The sequence below is a fragment of the Hyalella azteca genome, unplaced genomic scaffold (genome assembly GCF_000764305.2).
Source record: "Hyalella azteca isolate HAZT.00-mixed unplaced genomic scaffold, Hazt_2.0.2 contig5073, whole genome shotgun sequence".
NCBI classification, from domain to species: Eukaryota; Metazoa; Arthropoda; class Malacostraca; order Amphipoda; family Hyalellidae; genus Hyalella; species Hyalella azteca.
The window spans coordinates 1-18,014 of NW_025935277.1; the positions used below are offsets into that span (position 1 = coordinate 1).

An 18,014-nucleotide genomic window follows, 5' to 3' on the forward strand; every position below is an offset into this window, starting at 1 on the left:
CTGCCGTCTCTCAGGTGCGAACCTCCGGCGTGCCAGCAAGATCTTATTATACAGGATTTTTACCTAAAATTCTTACACTTGAATATATCCTTCCAATGTAAGTTTCTGATATTTTTTTATTTATTTATAAGGAAATATTATTAAAATGGTTACTTAATTTAAATCCTTCCAATGTCAGTTTCTGATACTTTTTGATTTAATTACAAGGAAATATTATTATTAAAATAGTTATTAATTTCCAAATTGAATTAGTAGTAGTTTGTATTCATAGAAGAGTATGACAGAGTTGTCGAATTGACAATAGTTTCGTAGACCAATAATGTTGTTCTAGACTTTTGAGGCCATTCGTGATAACAAGCTACATGACTCTTAGGATTCACGTGGCTTTCCTTCCTCTCTATTTTATATATTTTTTCTCTTCCGTCAATTATCTTCCGAATATCAAATGCGAACCAAAAAGTAACGAAGTGAAGTTCGTCGAAGGACTGCGAACTTGAATTTTCCAGAACAACGGTTCAGAAATTATCTTTAATCGAGAACCACTCTGCGATCCTTTAATTAGTATCGTGACGTACCACTAAGTGCCAGCCGCGTATTACCAAATACTAACACAAATTAACCTTAAATAATAAGTATTACTTTTATTTTAATTGTCCTAATGAGCTAGTTACTAAGGAATAAGTAATTATTCTGTTTCAATTAAACAGCTGTTGGGATCTAGTGGGTGTCGTGCGGAAACTGTTGCAAATCGCTGCCAGATAACCTAATTTTAGGAATGTTAAATTATCGCGAAGCATAAACCAACTGGAGATGTTCACACCCCGAAACTGTTCACTTATCATATGATCATCACTCGTAACCTACTACGAGTCACGCGTAGGTTATGAACTGCTGATCTTGACTTTGAAATAACACATCCAAATATTCAGTAATAGGTAAAAATTCAGCTCGAACAGCTCAAGTAGAACTATTCGAGCTAAGCTTAGGTGTTGCTAAGTATTAGATGTTGTGTGATGACGTGTTGCAATGATGTAATAATGACGTGTGTGTTGTATGTAATATGTAAATAATATGTAATAATGTAATAATGACGTGACGTGTTGCAATGATGTTGCAATAATAATTTATTTGTTTTTTTTTACTTATTCAGTATCGGCATTTGGCTGATTTGGTTGCCCGAGTCGCCGATGTTCCTGCTGCTGCAGCTCAAGAACAGCGAAGCCCTCGCCGTCCTACAGCGCATGTTTGCTGCCAACACCGGCAGACTTGCCAAGGACTATCCTGTGAGTGCCTTGACGCAGCGCATGTCTGCCAACACCGGCAGACTTGCCAAGGACTATCCTGTGAGTGCCTTGACGCAGCGCATGTCTGCCAACACCGGCAGACTTGCCAAGGACTATCCTGTGAGTGCCTTGACGCAGCGCATGTCTGCCAACACCGGCAGACTTGCCAAGGACTATCCTGTGAGTGCCTTGACGCAGCGCATGTCTGCCAACACCGGCAGACTTGCCAAGGACTATCCTGTGAGTGCCTTGACGCAGCGCATGTCTGCCAACACCGGCAGACTTGCCAAGGACTATCCTGTGAGTGCCTTGACGCAGCGCATGTCTGCCAACACCGGCAGACTTGCCAAGGACTATCCTGTGAGTGCCTTGACGCAGCGCATGTCTGCCAACACCGGCAGACTTGCCAAGGACTATCCTGTGAGTGCCTTGACGCAGCGCATGTCTGCCAACACCGGCAGACTTGCCAAGGACTATCCTGTGAGTGCCTTGACGCAGCGCATGTCTGCCAACACCGGCAGACTTGCCAAGGACTATCCTGTGAGTGCCTTGACGCAGCGCATGTCTGCCAACACCGGCAGACTTGCCAAGGACTATCCTGTGAGTGCCTTGACGCAGCGCATGTCTGCCAACACCGGCAGACTTGCCAAGGACTATCCTGTGAGTGCCTTGACGCAGCGCATGTCTGCCAACACCGGCAGACTTGCCAAGGACTATCCTGTGAGTGCCTTGACGCAGCGCATGTCTGCCAACACCGGCAGACTTGCCAAGGACTATCCTGTGAGTGCCTTGACGCAGCGCATGTCTGCCAACACCGGCAGACTTGCCAANGGTATATACAGGCTATATACTACAGGTATATACAGGCTATATACTATAGGTATATACAGGCTATATACTACAGGTATATACAGGCTATATACTACAGGCATATACACTATATATACAGGTATATACACTGTATATACAGGCTTGGAACAAAATTAGGTTTTGTTTGAGCTTGAGTTAGGTGCTGCTTTTCTATACATGTGTCGGCAGTGTGTATCTGTCGCTTCAAACATCTGCCACTTCACACATCTGCCACATCACACATCTGCCACTTCACACATCTGCCACATCACACATCTGCCACTTCACACATCTGCCACTTCATCCGTAGTTCTATTAACCTCAATAAAGTATTACCCTGATGGTTGAAGTTTCTATGCAATAAGCCCATTGAAGCACCAAGGAGCTTCACTAAGATAATTATTAGCAAGCAGTTCATGGAGTAAAGATCAGATGGCAGAGGATACAGTACATATTGCAGTGAAGCAGCTGTAGTACATATTGCAGTGAAGCAGCTGCAGTACATATTGCAGTGAAGCAGCTGTAGTACATATTGCAGTGAAGCAGCTCTAGCGAGACTAGGTCCCCCTTGAGTGACTTCTTATGAAGCCTCCACAGGAACACGACATAGAGCGTTACAGTGATCTTACGTAGAGAGAAAATAACCAATGTTTCCTAAGTCTCGATATCTNTACTTACGCTCTATTTTCTTGTCTATGATTGGTGGATTTGGCTTGAAAGGCCGTCAATGATTGGCTGATGAACTTACGATCTCTTACCTTTTTTTGAAAGTATAGGTCCTGCTGCCGTTCTCTCAAATAGTTAAGAGTTCTCAACTTCATTAGGTAAGCAGTGACTTCTTTTTCAAGCTAAACCCGATCAATCTTAGTCCAGAAATTGGCCGCTAAGTACGTATATGTAGGCCGCTAAGCACACTCAGGCTGCTACGGGACTTAGGCTGCTAAGTGTAATTTTAATTGTACCTTTTATTTAGTTTACTTATATCGCTTTTTTACTTAATCATAGTAGCATTAGTTTTTAAAGCCTTTTTACGATGTGGTTTCATAAGATTGCGGTGTGCGATGTCGTGGAGTTCTCAGGCTCGAGTAACGCCACAAGTCCCTGCGACAACCCTGACGGTCCCGTGGACACCCAAGCCCTCATCAACACCCTCATCACGAGCATCGCGCCCCTCCCCGCCAACATCTGGACCATCTACCACATGGACAAGCTCGGCAGAAAGTTCTTCCTAGGTCCTTACCTTAACTATTTGCCTTCCTATCCCCGTCAAAAGGAATATAATTTTTTCATCAATTCGCGCCAGAAATTATTTTTATTCGGACTACTGTGAGAAAAATTCCCATTTGTCTCTTCTACTCTGAAAAAAATTTTGAAATTGACTGAAAAAGTTAGTTTATAAGAGTTTCTTAGTTACATTAATTTGTTTTGATGTGTATTATAACAAAGGACGTTTGCCGAGACAGTTCTTAGCATGGTGCTATCGGGCTCGTCTGTGTTCGCGATCTACGGCGTGAAGTCGACAGCAGGAAACCTGGCGCTGAGTTGCGTCTTCGGGGCGGTCTCCACCATGGGCTACAACGCCCTCGACTGCCTCGGCACCGAGCTCTTCCCTACACAACTCAGGTGACACCTGCGACCATACGGTGAACTCACAGAAATGAGTCGGACTTTGTCTAAATAATGTGACAGTTTTGGCCAATGTTGTCTAAATAATAAGGCAGTTTTGGCCAATGTTGTCTAAATAATGAGGCCGTTTTGGCCAATGTTGTCTAAATAATGTGACAGTTTTGGCCAATGTTGTCTAAATAATGAGGCAGTTTTGGCCGATGTTGTCTAAATAATGAGGCCGTTTTAGCCGATGTTGTCTAAATAATGAGGCAGTTTTGGCCGATGTTGTCTCTGTCTCTTATACACATCTAGATGTGTATAAGAGACAGTCTCTGATGCAAATCCTGCCTGTGCCTCGTGTTTTTTCTGACCAACACGTGTGCACTTGTCATGAACATACCGCATAAACTTTTTAATGCCTTTCAGTACTCACGCAGAAGGATTGATTTTTTCTCACAAATAGTGTTAATATGGTTTAAAATGCAAAATTTATTACCTATTAGTCGTTTACATTCATAAAAGACACATGGTGAAATTATGCGAGTTTCCCTGGAGGCCTCGTTTTTTTTTAATTTTTTCTCGATATAACTCACTTGCGTAAGGTGCACTGTGGCTGTGAAATTTCCTCTGGAGTCTTGTATGGTGCATTGCCATTCAAGATATCATTTCACCGTAAAGGGTATACGGTAACCGTATGAATAACCCGGAAGCTTCGCGTTAATTTTNGCCTTAGCGATATATTCGTCGTATTTATACACTAACGAGGATGGGTAACGAACTATACCGTCATTGGCGAATACGAAGAGACTGGCTTCATTGAATTTATACCGGACGGAGTTGACTAACAAATGCTAAATTCTTCGTCTGCAGGTATACGATTATATTTTAATGGCCGCTACTAGTAAGTCATTCACTAATACTACTACTACTTCACCGCTACTAATAATTCATGCACAGGCTGTATATTGTGTAGAAAGCTATTATTGTTGAAGCAGTTATATAATAATGAGTTATACTGCTGTGGTTAGGTCTACGGCGCTGGCGGTGACGCTGCTGGCGGCGCGTGTGGGGGCCATCTGTGGTAACGTGGTCTTCGGGTACCTCGTGGACACGGTGTGTGTGGTACCCATGCTGATGGTGGCCTCGCTGCTCGTGGGTGAGTGTAGTGGTTTACGTTGAGGTCATCACTGTACGTTGTTTGTCACCACTAGTGGTGAAGTCAACACTGCACGTTGTTGATAGAGATGCTATCTCTTGTCCTGACCTCGTTGTCAGCTTTGCTAGGCGATATAACGGCGCCTAGGCTACAATATTGATAATTATTTTCCATTCTTCAAGGATAGAAAGGTATTTTTTTGATAGATTCTATCCTCGTGAGAGTTGATTTCAATCAAAGGCGTGGAGCAATAGAAAAAATAGATTTTTTAGAATATTCAGATTTCGTATTATATATGTTAAAATATGTTATATAAAATATGTATATACTTGTTAAAAACCGCGAGGTTAAATGAACCAACATTGGTTCTGGAATAAGCACTCGTTAACTGCTACTAGATGATCATCTCTGGAGTAATTATCTGCATTCTTGAATATATTGAAACATTTTAATTATATTCTTATTTCCTAGTCACGTTAACTTAATTTCCTCGACTTTAATAGTCAAGTCAAATTTTGACTAAGAATTCATTGTTTGATCCTGAGTCAAATAAGTTTTCGAATACTTTTGCCGGGGTTCATTCCTGTCAAGTATCTTCTTCAAAATTTTTTTTAAACTTATTGTCCAGGTTTCACTTTTGACAAGTGTTTTCCTCAACATTTTTTTTTAAACTTATTGTCCAGGTTTCACTTTTGACAAGTGTCTTCTTCAAATTTTTTTTTAACATTTTATATGTTCAACAGCGGGCGGCATAGCAAGTATATTCCTACCGAACACGACGCGCACAGCACTGCTTTAGTCACGTCTTGGACTACACTGCGCCTGCTGGAACTGGAATATAAGAATAACTGGACCATCCTTTGAATATAAACCAAACATTCCTAGAATAAAAGATTTACTTAATTTTATTGTCTAGAGCTCAATTTTAATCTATTGGAACTTGTGTATCGGTTTCATATGATTGTTATTTATTTTTATGTCGCCAATGACGATGAACGCTACGTCGGCGAGTCATTGGTGTCGTGTGGTGCTGATCATTGCAATGTTGCATGATGTTGCGAAGATACCTTGTTTGTTTTAACTGGCGACTTCTACGTACATCAAAGACTATTTGTAGAAAAATAGTGCTGATTGTAACAACCTTTCTCAGGGTTACTGAACTTGAGTACTCTTGGTTGAACCCCACTTTTCCATGCGAATTTGTTACTTTTGAAAAAAATGACCGCCTTAAAAGCTTGGGCCCAAGTGCTCTCTCAACTGTGCCCATTCCTTCACAAGTGGAATCTTCCGCTGTTGAAGAGCGACACAAATTGTAAGGGAAATATTGGTACAGATTTCCCTTCTGAACGTCATTGAATGATATCCTGTCATATTGTTTGGGATGCACGGAATTATTTATCGAGACGCTAGATCGGCTAAATTTAGGTGGCTAAATTACGTTTATTAATATCAACGTGATTTTTAATTTGGGGTCCACTTATTTGGAGTCCGATTGAAGTTTAAGAAGAAAATACACCGTGAAATAAGAATTTATAGGTTCTAAAGTTTCTTATTTTCGTATCGGGCATTTTATATCGCACGCAAGGACGCATGGTTTCTGTATGACGGTTGGCAGATATGTATATCAATTTAAACTGAAAATAAGACATATTCATGATGAAGCAGAAGTATAACTCGAACTTGATTCTGATTATCCAATTTTATTTTTGGGAAATACAACTTAAGCAATTTTTAAAGCATTTCTACGAATAACAAGACTACACAACATACAAAAGGTTACAAAGCAAAATGCGTACATACACACGTGAGAGCACTTCTAATCCATGAACACATTACTACATTATTTACAAATACACAACTGATAAGGCAACTCAGTCCAGGAACACGCCGCACGTGGCAAGCGTCCGCCGTGGATGGATGTTACTTCGCCACATGCTTGAACTAGTATAAGGTTGACCATGAGAAGCTCATTTTAGCGGATGTAGTTTGTTGTTCGCCTGTGACGTCACTGATCTCAGTGACGTCACATGCATTAACCAATCACCGAAATACGATCAAACCAGTCAACCAATCCGTCATGGGCATGACGGGATTGTTTACGTTTCTCGATCTCAGTGACGTAACAAGAAAGCTGAACTGAAAGACGGAAATCCTCGTGGGTCAACCTTAAATAGTTCAAACATGACTTCACCAGCAGGCCATCAACGGTTATAAGGCCCTATAACTCATTCTCCAACACCGGCCATTCATGGCTATATTTCATATCCGTTTGTCGACGTTAGCATAGAATGAACACCAGGGCCTATACTTTCAAAACTCGCTAAGTAAACGTAAGTACTGGCGCTCTATTTTCTTGTCTATGATTGGTGGATTTGGCTTGAAAAGCCGTCAATGATTGGCTGATGAACTTACGATCTCTTAACTTTTTTTGGAAGTATAGGCCCTGAAGTACAGATGCTGTGTTCAAAACACCCGACGAACTCTGAAGAAACAACAAATCGGCACAAATTCCAAGCAAGGCTATTGCTGTGCAACGTAAAATTACCGCAAGACGCGCTACAAAGTAAATAGACACACACAGGGACAATTATCCGGAGGCCAAAGTCGAAAAAGAGAAGAGATTCATTTAGCACAGTAACAGCATCTTTGTTAATTAATTAACAATTATCATTGTTGCTTATCAACTGTTATAGGTATAGGATTTGTTGCAATGGAGATGTCATTAGCAAGTAACAGATCTTACAATTTTATGAAACTCAAAGTCGAGCACCCAACGACGTATAAATACGTTATGTATAATAAAATATGTATATAATATGTTACGTATAAATATGTATAGATTGTATCCAGATGAAGTAATAGGCGTGTCAGGAAGCGAAGTTCTCGGCCAACGAGCAATAGTCCCATAGGCCTGCGAGCAGCGTCAGCAACAGCCCTGCCAGCAGCACTCACGACGTGTCGCACGGTTCGTCCTTGTCCAGACTCGCCACTTCACCGCCGTCCCTGACGCTTGGTAAACGCTCGTAGTCTGACGTGACCATCTGTGTGACTGTGACGTTCGGTAAACGTTCATAGTCTGACGTGACCATCTGCGTGACTGCGCTGCCGTCCTGTGCCGAGTTCGTCAGGCTGTTGTTTGTGCCCAGGGGCGCGTTGGTGCACATGGGGATGCTGGTGTTGGTGCACATAGGAGTTGGTTTAGTGCAGTGGTTGGGAGAGGACAAAGTAGTGGGAGGTGCAGGAGGAGGTTGAAGAGGAGCAGGAGGCTGGGGAGGACATAACACTCCCCTCATCATGAGGCTGCCCAGCATGAGCATGACAGTGCCTGATACTTCACCGTCCTCATCCAGCGTCCAGAGTCTGTCGCGCAGCTCTGGGCAAACTTGGATGAACTTCAGCAGCACTGAAACATCACATATAATGCGTTAATTAACGCGTTTTCAGTCAGGCTAAACGTTTCATACGGCATGAAAATATCAACCCTTGTCAGATTGCATAGGTACAAAGTTACCAAAAACGGCAAAACCTGGTACGAGTATAACGTTGTAAAATTATGCAGTCTGGAAACGGATAAGGCAACATTTGAGGTTATTTGAAATCCTTACATTTTATTCTAATCACTCAGATTTTTCCTCAAACATCATTTTCAGCTACTTCTCAGTCCCAACTTCAGTAGAGCTTTGATTACGAGATAGGGGGAAAGCTGCCATTCAATGAATACAAAGGTGCAGGAGGAGGTTGAAGAGGAGCAGGAGGCTGGGGAGGACATAACACTCCCCTCATCATGAGGCTGCCCAGCATGAGCATGACAGTGCCTGACACTTCGCCGTCTTCATCCAGCGTCCAGAGTCTGTCACGCAGCTCTGGGCAAACTTGGATGAACTTCAGCAGCACTGAAACATCACATATAATGCGTTAAAATAGCGCGTTTTCAGTCAGGCTAAACGTTTGATACGGCAAGAAAATATTAACCGTTGTCAGATTGCATAGGTACAATTGTACCTGAACCTGGTACGAATATAACGTTGTAAAATTATGCAGTCATGCAACGGTTAAAACAACATTTGAGGATAGTTGAGATCCTCACCTTTTATTCTGATTACCCATATTTTTCATCAAACATCATTTTCAGCTACTTATTAGTCACAAATTCAGTTAAGAGTCCTTGATTACGAGATAAGAAGACAGCAGCAATTAAATAACTGCAAGCGATACAAGACAGCAGCCATTCACTGAATACAAGCCATACAACACAGCTGCCATTCACTGAATACAAGCCATACAACACAGCAGCCATTCACTAAATACAATACAATAAAATACATAAATGATTATAATACAATAACAATAAAGACAAATATCCAACCTTTGCACATGCTAAGCGAGATGGGGTGGGAGAGGCCGAGATGTTCGCCGGGCGCGAGTCTGGCCGCGAGGGTGGAGAGCAAGGCGAGCGTGTAGCCCTGGCGACGGTGGGCTGGTCGCACGTACACCGTGTCGAGCGTGTCACACGCATACACTTCTTCACCACCCCAGATGCTAGTGCCTGCCGTCATAATAGTGAGATTAGTAAGATGGAGAAGCTACCATATACCATACACCATATACCATTCTTCACCGCCCCAGATGCTAGTGCCTGTCGTGATAATAGTGAGATTAGTGACATGAAGAAGCTACCATATACCATACACCACATACACTTCTTCACCGCCCCAGATGCTAGTGCCTGCCGTCATAATAGTGAGATTAGTAAGATGGAGAAGCTACCATATACCATACACCATATACCATTCTTCACCGCCCCAGATACTAGTGCCTGTCGTGATAATAGTGAGATTAGTTACATGGAGAAGCAAAGGACATATATTATCAGTCTACTTATATCGCAAGTTCACAAGGAATTTAAAAGCAAAGAAAACACCGAGCAAATTCACCATATCGATATTGAAAACGTTTCGGAGTCCAGCTACATGATCAGTTCGAAACTGATGATGGAACTTCTTTGCTTTTAAATTCCTTGTGAACTTGCCTCCGGCATCAACTGATGATGGAGCTGGACTCCGAAACGTTTTCAATATCGATATGGTGAATTTGCTTGGTGTTTTCATTGTTTTTAAATTCCTAGCAAGGGACATAAGCTCGTCCTATTCAACAATAAGACACAGCACACACGTACTAAGCTGGTCCTATTCAACCCACACATCCTTGGCTCACAATTAAAATTAGTTTCAAAGACAAAATATTTTTACAGGCAATGAAGGTTCGGAACAATCTTTTGAGGGTGGACAGCATTTCCGACAATATCAGAAGAAGATAAGCGTAGAACAGCATTAATCTTATTAATCACATTATATTGTCACAATAATAATAATTAAATTATATTTTTAATTACATATGCCTGCGCCATCAGCGCCAAGCTCGTGCTGATTCAGGTAGCATTGCATCAATACATCATACAGAGCTCCGACATCATGGTACTATCATGACAGTTAAGTTCTGCCGCCATGTTTATACCACGACAGTTGTGTTGCTACGTCATGTTTTTACCATGACATGATACTACTGCCGTCATGTTTATACCATGACAGTTCAGTTGCTACGTCATGTTTATACCATGGCAGTTTCCGCCGTCATGTTTATACCATAACATACTACTGATAAGTTATACAGCCTCACCCTGACACCTGAGGGAGGCCATGCCCTATACAGCCTCACCCTGACACCTGAGGGAGGCCATGACCTATACAGCCTCACCCTGACACCTGAGGGAGGCCATGCCCTATACAGCCTCACCCTGACACCTGAGGGAGGCCATGCCCTATACAGCCTCACCCTGACACCTGAGGGAGGCCATGCCCTATACAGCCTCACCCTGACACCTGAGGGAGGCCATGTCCTCTATAGCCTCACCCTGACACCTGAGGGAGGCCATGCCCTATACAGCCTCACCCTGACACCTGAGGGAGGCCATGCCAGCAAGTCTATGGTGTCGCCACAGCAGGTATGTGGGGTGTGTGGGGGAGCAGCACCCGTACGGCACCTCCCCCTCTGACTCCCGCGCTCGGTAGTCCAGCTGCGTGAGAACCAGCACCAGCAGCCGCTCCCCCAGACTCTGGGTCTGGTGGACACATGACACACTTTGTGACACATGACACACTTTAGGTTGACACACCAGCACCAGCAGCCGCTCCCCCAGACTCTGGGTCTGGCGGACACATGACACACTTTGTGACACATGACACACTTTAGGTTGACACACCAGCACCAGCAGACGCTCCCCCAGACTCTGGGTCTGGCGGACACATGACACACTTTGTGACACATGACACATTTAATGACATATGACACACTTTATGTCACATGACACATTTAATGACATATGACACACATTAGGTTGCATGACACACTTTATGACATATGACACACTTTAGGTTGCATGACACACTTTATGTCACATGATACACTTTATGTCACATGGCACACTTTATGTCACATGACACTTTATGTCACATGACACACTTTATGTCACATGACACTTTATGTCACATGACACACTTTATGTCACATGACACTTTATGTCACATGACACACTTTATGTCACATGACTCACTTTATGTCACATGACACACTTTATGCTCAATTGTAAAATAATCATACAGAAGGCTTCCAAGTGTTCAAGTCTCGAACTAATAACAGACCTAACAGACATTACTGAATTATAAGTTCAATGTGTGTTCTTGTCTTCATACTACAAAGGATTATGAATTTCGGAATAAGTATTGAACTCCCGATGGAGATCGTCTCTACAACGTTTTTCTAGGCTTGCAAGGCAATTACATTATGAGATAATTTGCATTTTAGGCAATCTAGCGATCTTGATTATCAATTTCCCGTTGGTATTCTTAACACAATAAATACAATGTATTTCTTGGAAAGACGCTTTTCATTTTATAATAATCAACATGGGGAAAAGTCAGTCCTGCGAAATGTTCTAGGGAACCTGAGCAATTCTATCAAAAACCTCTTGAATGGATATCATTGACGTTTACAATATCGCCTACCATGTAATCTTTTATCACTCGGCTCACATAAAAGTTTACACTTTCTGGAAGTATCTGTCGCTTGCAACTCACGTAAGTTGTACAAACAATTATAAAAATGCATAAATCAATGCTAATAGCACATGGAAAATCTATCATTTACACAACAAGCCTGAAAGAACATCAAGTGTAACTACACGGTGCTGATCACCAGAAATATTCTGCCTCATGTCGAACACATTACACGTTCAATAATATTCTACAAGATAACAGAGATAAGGACATTCTCATGTCACCCCGTACCTGATGCCAGCCTTCCTTGTTGGAGGTGATACTCAGCACGCGCTCCAGAGGATGCCAGTCACCTTTCAGCCACAGATATTGTTCTGTCGGATACAATACTTCTTTATCTTATTATTCTGTCGGATACAATACTTATTGAATCGGTTCTTAATATCAAAGTGAGAACGAACTTATTGCATAACTACACGGTGCTGATCACCAGAAATATTCTGCCTGATGTCGAACACATTACACGTTCAATTATATTCTACAAGATAACAGAGATAAGGATATTCCCATGTCACCCCGTACCTGATGCCAGCCTTCCTTGTTCGAGGTGATACTCAGCACGCGCTCCAGAGGATGCCAGTCACCTTTCAGCCACAGATATTGTTCTGTCGGATACAATACTTGCTGAATCGGTCCTTATCAAAGTGAGAACGAAATTGTTGTATTCTGTCGGATACAATACTTGCTGAATCGGTCCTTATCAAAGTGAGAACGAATTTGTTGTATTCTGTCGGATCCAATAGGTACCTCTTGAATCGGTCCTTATCAAAGTGAGAACGAACTTATTGCATTCTGTCGGATACAATATAGGTACCTATTGAATCGGTGGTTATCAAAGTCAGAACTAAATTATTGTAAAGAGATTACAAATTATTGGTGGTCCACTTACGAATGACCACTTACGAAGTTACTGCATGGAGAAAGAATGGAATCATCCGTATTATCCGGATTCTAGCAGTGACATTCTTCAATGAAAATTACCTCCGACGGTCAGTAAAACTTGCATCAAAATAGAATTCGCTGAAAAGGGAATTCTATTTTGAATTCTAAATGAATTCAAATCTCATACACCGGAAAAAAATTCGTAAATGCCTCAGATTTTAAAACTAGGAGGATTTGCGTTTACCAAACACTACTTAATCGGATATCACATTATAATAAAATTAGTAAGGTGAAGATTTTCAACAAGCGTAATCACCTTCTCGCGCATCTGTGTAGACGAGGATGCCCTTTTCCAGTTCCCTGTGAGCTTCTTCGTTTTCCTGAAGAAGTTCCATGAAGAAACACTCGCCGGGCACAGCGATGGCCAGGTCCTCTGCTCTGATGGCGCTGCTCACACATAACCGACAACTCCTTAATGTACTTCTAAGCATCAAATTAAAATATTGCAGACATGGTGGTAACGAATAATCCGTATTTTAGCAACAACAGTCATATTTTCAAGTTTATTTATTACACGAAATCTACACACAGTCGTGATAAGAAAATAAATAATCAACCTTTCGATTTCTTGGCCTATACAACCATTCCTACAAAAAAACATTCCACGTTATGAGACGAAGTGAGTATTACAGGAAATGTACGATAAGCAAGTGAATAATCAACCTTTAGATTTTTTGCCTATACAACCATTCCTACAAAAAATATTTCATATTATGAGACAAAGTAAGTCAACCCCAAGACTCACTGCAAGCCAGAGTGTGCGTGAGTGGCAAGCCAAGTGTCGATGTTGGTTATACTCTCCTGCACCTCCTTGTCCGTGAGCAGCGGCAGTTTGCAGTCCGCCATCATCAAAGCACCTGCATCATTAGGTCCAATGTCACTTAAACTTCGAAATAATTACATGCTTCAGCACAACGTACATTTAATATTAACTTTATTCATTTCGGTTAAGTTTACAGGTAATGAAAGAAAATTGGCGGGCAGAATGTCCCGTATCAAAAAAATACAATTAAGCTGCAACAAAGAAATAATCTTACAGAATAAAGGTTGCCGTCATTACAAGCGGAGGCAGAAAGAAGCCATAATTACATAAAAGAAAGAGAGGGTAAAGTGAAAAAGAATGGCAGTGAAGTGACCGCAATCAATCTTGTAAATGGTTAATGGATGCAATTAGTCCACTATATACATAAATAAGTTGCTTGTCTGTTGCGAACAGACAGATCACTAATATATAGTAGTATATATTTTGATATTTTTGCGTATTGTTAACAGTTGCTGGTTATTGACGACGAAGAATACGTAAAATGACGCGTGTTAGCGGTACTTCAAGATTTGATTTGCGGGGTAACTAAGTTATTTACATGTACGTTAAATACGTATATACATTTAATATATCGATGTAGATTTGATTATTAATTTAGGACTCTGTTAAAAAAGTTTTATTTAACATTTGAATTTTCTGATATAGATACAATAGTGCAGTTTTTGTAACTCGCGTTCTTGGTTTGAAGCTCCGATATAGTCGGTGACGCTGCTGCCACAAGAACTGTTCCAAGTCACGGTTTTGTGAAATATATATATGTATATATTGTCAAAATACTAACATAACATAGACGCTCAAGACTTCATGCGTACACAAATTCTACAACAGTGGTAGATGAATCGTAACTACGAGAAGAAAAAGTGGCAAGGAAATAAACCTGTTTGGAAACGTTTTGTGGGCCATCGTGAATTATTTGAATTTATTATTTATTATTATATATTATATTTATTACTATATATTTATTATATATATTATCAATTATTTATTGGTTTGAATTTCTGTCTACATAATTCGTAAACGTGATAGCGAATGCATATTAAGTGCAAGCTCACGTCAGAGGGATGACTCAGATAGCACAAACGGGTTGGTGTTACCGCCGTGTGCAGAATGATCTTATGAACGAATGAACCGAACAAACGTAGGTATCCAGCCATGAAGAACTGAATCATACGATGCGGCGCGATATATGATCGTTTGTTTGAGACTGTACGATCCTGTGGACGCCTACAGAAAACCAATGTCTTGAACGCCCCAATTCATGTTGTAAGAAGGAGCAAACATTATGAGCAGCTCCGTTGGCTGGATTTAAATTTGACTCTGCGCCCGTTGTTACGAAGTAAGCACTATTAACGGGAGTCTATGTTATTCTATGGCTGGGTTCCGTATTGTCACAATTACAAGTGATACTGTTTCGATATACATACAGAATCGATATGTCAGTGCTGCCTCTTCGCTACTTTTTCACCACGTTGAGCGCTTGGGGGTTTAAATCCCATTGGTGCAGCGGAGAGCTAAAGAACTCAGACTAGAACTAGCATGCAGTCACCTAATCAAAACTCCGCGTAGCTTAGTTCTTGGGGGAAACAAATGTGGGAGTGGGGGGCTTTTATACTATCAGGGTTAGCAACTGAAGTTCTTCTTTGAAATTTGAAGACCAAATCCAAGAAACGACGATACTTCGGTAAATAAGTATAATCGATGAAATTTTTAGTCGGAATGTATTACAAAGGTTGAATGTCGCGTACAAATATTGATAGGAGTGTTTGGCTAACCGTTGGTATTCATTAAAGATAATGAGCAAAATGGCACCAATGACAAGAATTTGCTCGTGTTGAGCAGTGATCACATAGTTTACATGCGCCAATTTATATACTATGTACATTCTACAAGAAATAATTAACGAAATGACATCGGCAATAAGAAGGTGCCTCTGCTGAGCAGTAGCAAAATATATATGCATTTCGCAAGAGACAATAAGTGAAATAAAATCAATTACATGACACTCTGAATGAACTAGCAGGCTAGTTATGTGAGCAACCCTGCAGGCTAGTTATGTGAGCAACCCTGCAGGCTAGTTATGTGAGCAACCCTGCAGGCTAGTTATGTGAGCAACCCTACAGGCTAGTTATGCCAGTAAATAGATATCTAAATCAACAGACAATGTTCCCAAGTCAGGTCTGGTTTAGTGTGTGAATTAGTCCTCACTTGTAAAATTATTTTGCTTGCTTTTCACATTTCTCAATTTTATCATTACAAGTCATGTTTTATTGGTGAGAAGTAACCAGATGTTCTTTTGTGCACCTTCCTTTAATAGTCATTAGCATTAATTTGTTGAATGAGTCCCACATACACTTGTATGCACAAAAGCAAAACGATTGCAAGACCTTATGTAATGGTGCAGCACATACAGGCAACGAACATTCTTGGTAAGTTGGTAGGGTTATTTGCCTCAAAATTATTCCCTTGAGAATGCATAATAACATGAAGCATCATGTCAACAGAGCTTAGGTGTTCCCAAATATGTATACATAAACACTAGACATAACCTGACCTTGGAGTAGGTAGATAAGATATGCAAGAGTAGATTAGATGAATGGCAAAGTGTTGCACAAGTGTCAACAGTTCTGAGTATTTTTTCATTGATCATGATATCATACTTAAAAAATACTTTTATAAAAGCACTAATACTTTAATCTGCATAAAAAGTTCACCTAAAGGCTCAGGGCTAAAGATTGTGTTTCTTTTCATTCAATCAAACAAAAACAAAATCCCTCAATAAACAAGCTTCTGTCTATTTGCAGCAACAGTTGTCGTGCACATGATCTTGCAAACATAAGCATTGCCACTGTGAATTTCCCATGTAAAACTAGAGGAAGTTACCTTGACGTGAGTGGCAATGCACAATCTTTTCCAAAGACAGACATGCTTTGGTGAAATGGCTAACAGTGCACTCTTCAACTATATGGAAATGCATAAAATACCATTTGCCCTTCAGTGGTTGTGTAGCAACTGTCCTTACTTCTTGATTTCAACCACTAAAGAGATAGGCTCAATTTTTGTCAACCTGGTTGAATAAATTGCATTCATGTTCAGTTCATCACCAGCTCTGTATCTGTAAACAATTAATTGCTTCACACTGTAGTCCAGCCTCTCCCTAGCCTCTGAGAGTCTTAAAAACTTTTATTTCAGCATTCCACACCTATGAAATTTGACCAGAACAAAACCAACATTAAAGGTGACCAATTTGGTAATTTTTGCACATGCCCACTACAGGGTTTAGCATTCAGAAGACAGCCCAGGGAACAATATAAAATAGAAATAATTGAGGTGAACTATTGAAGACAAAATGTAGAGATTGATATATGTGAAAAATCTTGATTAGATCTAGCAGCTGGCAATGACGGGCAATAGTTGAAAATTATAGATTATGTATAAATTACTCAATATTCATGCTACTTGTAGAAGAAAAGTTAATTACAAAAATTTATTTTCTTCAAAAATGTATGAATTACCTGATTGCAACAACATAATATTTATTTTATACACAATATAAAATTTTATTCACTGCTATCAAAGTACTAGAATGATTAAACCCTAAGTTGACATTTTCAAGTTTTGTACATTATTGCAGCGATAATTTATTACTATAGTGAATAAAATAATTAACAATCTAGAATAGTTTAGCAATAAACATGAACAGTTACATCTTTTACAAATAAATTTTCTTGAATATTCATAGCTTATTTCTAGAATCAAGGCTTGTGTAGAATGCAAACAGGAAACTTACTTGATGAAGCAGAAGAAAAATTCACACCTATTATTTGAGTTTGAGTAGACTTTGCAAAGACCTATGAGGCTAATTATATAATCTAATAATAATGCTTAGGTAAGTGGGCACTTATCAAAAAATTGTTCTAGCTAGTGTCAATACTTGAAGAAACTCTGCCTCTGGTCATGGGAAACTGACAACTGTTTGCTTGCCAATTTTGTAACAAATTTACTCTTTGATTTTTTTTAAGTAATGTAGACACTTAAATAGTAGAACCATTTTTACTTTTCAAAAGCGCCTCAGGGTCAGGACTCAGAAGTGATAAATTAATATTTATAACGTTTTACAAACACTTTTCAAATTTAATAATATTCTTATGAAACTGAAAGTATTTCTTTACAAAAACTTTATAGAATTGCCAATTTGTATTTCTTTATCCACAGTACATTTTCACATTATTATTTTATAGTTA

General features: G+C 40.3%; 2 protein-coding genes across 2 annotated transcripts; one reads left to right on the forward strand and one right to left on the reverse strand.

Moving 5' to 3' along the window:
• Positions 1–3: 3 nt before the first annotated feature.
• LOC108679325 lies at positions 4–6,575 on the forward strand (the record flags this gene model as incomplete). The annotated part of the gene is made up of 7 exons (XM_018167927.2): positions 4–14; positions 1,151–2,115; positions 2,322–2,461; positions 3,181–3,364; positions 3,596–3,755; positions 4,769–4,896; positions 5,640–6,575. Coding segments are annotated over 7 exons (1,644 nt in total), but the record flags the coding sequence as incomplete, so codon positions are not given.
• Positions 6,576–7,291: 716 nt separating this feature from the next.
• Positions 7,292–17,908, reverse strand: LOC108679326. The gene is made up of 9 exons (XM_047880252.1): positions 17,561–17,908; positions 13,696–13,807; positions 13,207–13,337; positions 12,531–12,613; positions 10,846–11,014; positions 9,263–9,442; positions 8,604–8,789; positions 7,997–8,299; positions 7,292–7,948 (listed from the first exon to the last, which is right to left on the reverse strand). Exons 2-9 carry the CDS (start codon positions 13,797–13,799, stop codon positions 7,845–7,847), a joined length of 1,260 nt encoding a protein of 419 aa, XP_047736208.1. The 5' UTR covers positions 13,800–13,807; positions 17,561–17,908; the 3' UTR covers positions 7,292–7,844.
• Between the last annotated feature and the right edge of the window lie 106 nt (positions 17,909–18,014).